The sequence below is a fragment of the Corvus brachyrhynchos genome, unplaced genomic scaffold (genome assembly GCF_000691975.1).
Source record: "Corvus brachyrhynchos isolate BGI_N302 unplaced genomic scaffold, ASM69197v1 scaffold827, whole genome shotgun sequence".
In the NCBI taxonomy this organism is placed as follows: Eukaryota; Metazoa; Chordata; class Aves; order Passeriformes; family Corvidae; genus Corvus; species Corvus brachyrhynchos.
In genome coordinates, this window is record NW_008239066.1 from 43,059 (window position 1) to 44,022 (window position 964).

A 964-nucleotide genomic window follows, 5' to 3' on the forward strand; every position below is an offset into this window, starting at 1 on the left:
CCCCGGCGTGGCCTTGCCCACGGCCGACTCTCCCAGCAGCACCAGTTTGAACTGGCAGATCTTACTGGGCTGCGAGTGCCCGTTGGGCCGCTGGGCCCCGCGGCTGGACATGGCCCCGGAGGCGCCGCACAGCTGGGACGGGCTGGCCGCGCTCCCGCCGCGATCCTGCGGGGAAACACCGGGATCTGCTGGGATGGGATCAGCCTGCTGGGATGGGATCGGCACACTGGGATGGGATCAGCCCCTCAGGGATGGGATCAGCCCACTGGGATGGGATCAGCCCCTCAGGGATGGGATCAGCACACTGGGATTGGATCAGCGCCTCAGGGATGGGATCAGCCCACTGGGATGGGATCAGCCCACTGGGATGGGATCAGCACACTGGGATGGGATCAGCCCCTCAGGGATGGGATCAGCCCCTCAGGGATGGGATCAGCCCCTCAGGATGGGCTGGCTGCGTTCCCGCCGCGATCCTGGGGGAAAACACCGGGATCTGCTGGGATGGGATCACTCCCTCAGGATGGGCTGGCCCTGGGAAAAGCACTGGGATCTGCTGGGAGAGCGATCCTCAGGATGGGATCAGCCGGCTGGGATCACCCCACTGGGATGAGATCACTCAGCTGGGATCAATCTATTGGGATGAGGTCACCCCACTGGGATGGGATCACCCCACTGGGATGAGGTCACCCTACTGGGATGGGATCACCCCACTGGGATGAGGTCACCCTACTGGGATGGGATCACTCTCTGGGATGGGATCAGCCCCTCAGGATGGGCTGGCCACCTTCCCGAGGGAAAACGGGGAGGGGGGATCTGTGGGAAAATGATCCTTGGGATGGGATCAACCCCTTGGGATCACCCCACTGGGATGGGATCACCCTTTTTGGGATGGGATTGCTCCCTTTGGGATCAACCCTCCAGGATGGGGTCACCACACTGGGATCACCCCCTCAGGAGGGGATCG

General features: G+C 63.6%; 1 protein-coding gene across 1 annotated transcript in view; it reads right to left on the reverse strand.

Annotated features, from left to right (window-relative positions):
- LOC108447914 (ras-related protein Rab-5B-like) overlaps positions 1-451 on the reverse strand; it is a gene marked incomplete at its 3' end in the record, with an annotated part of 13,481 nt that extends 13,030 nt beyond the window's left edge. Inside the window, exon 1 of the mRNA XM_017739205.1 lies at positions 8-451. Within this exon, the coding sequence (XP_017594694.1) occupies positions 8-111 (104 nt within the window). The remainder of the gene's footprint in view (positions 1-7) is intronic.
- Positions 452-964: the final 513 nt, after the last annotated feature.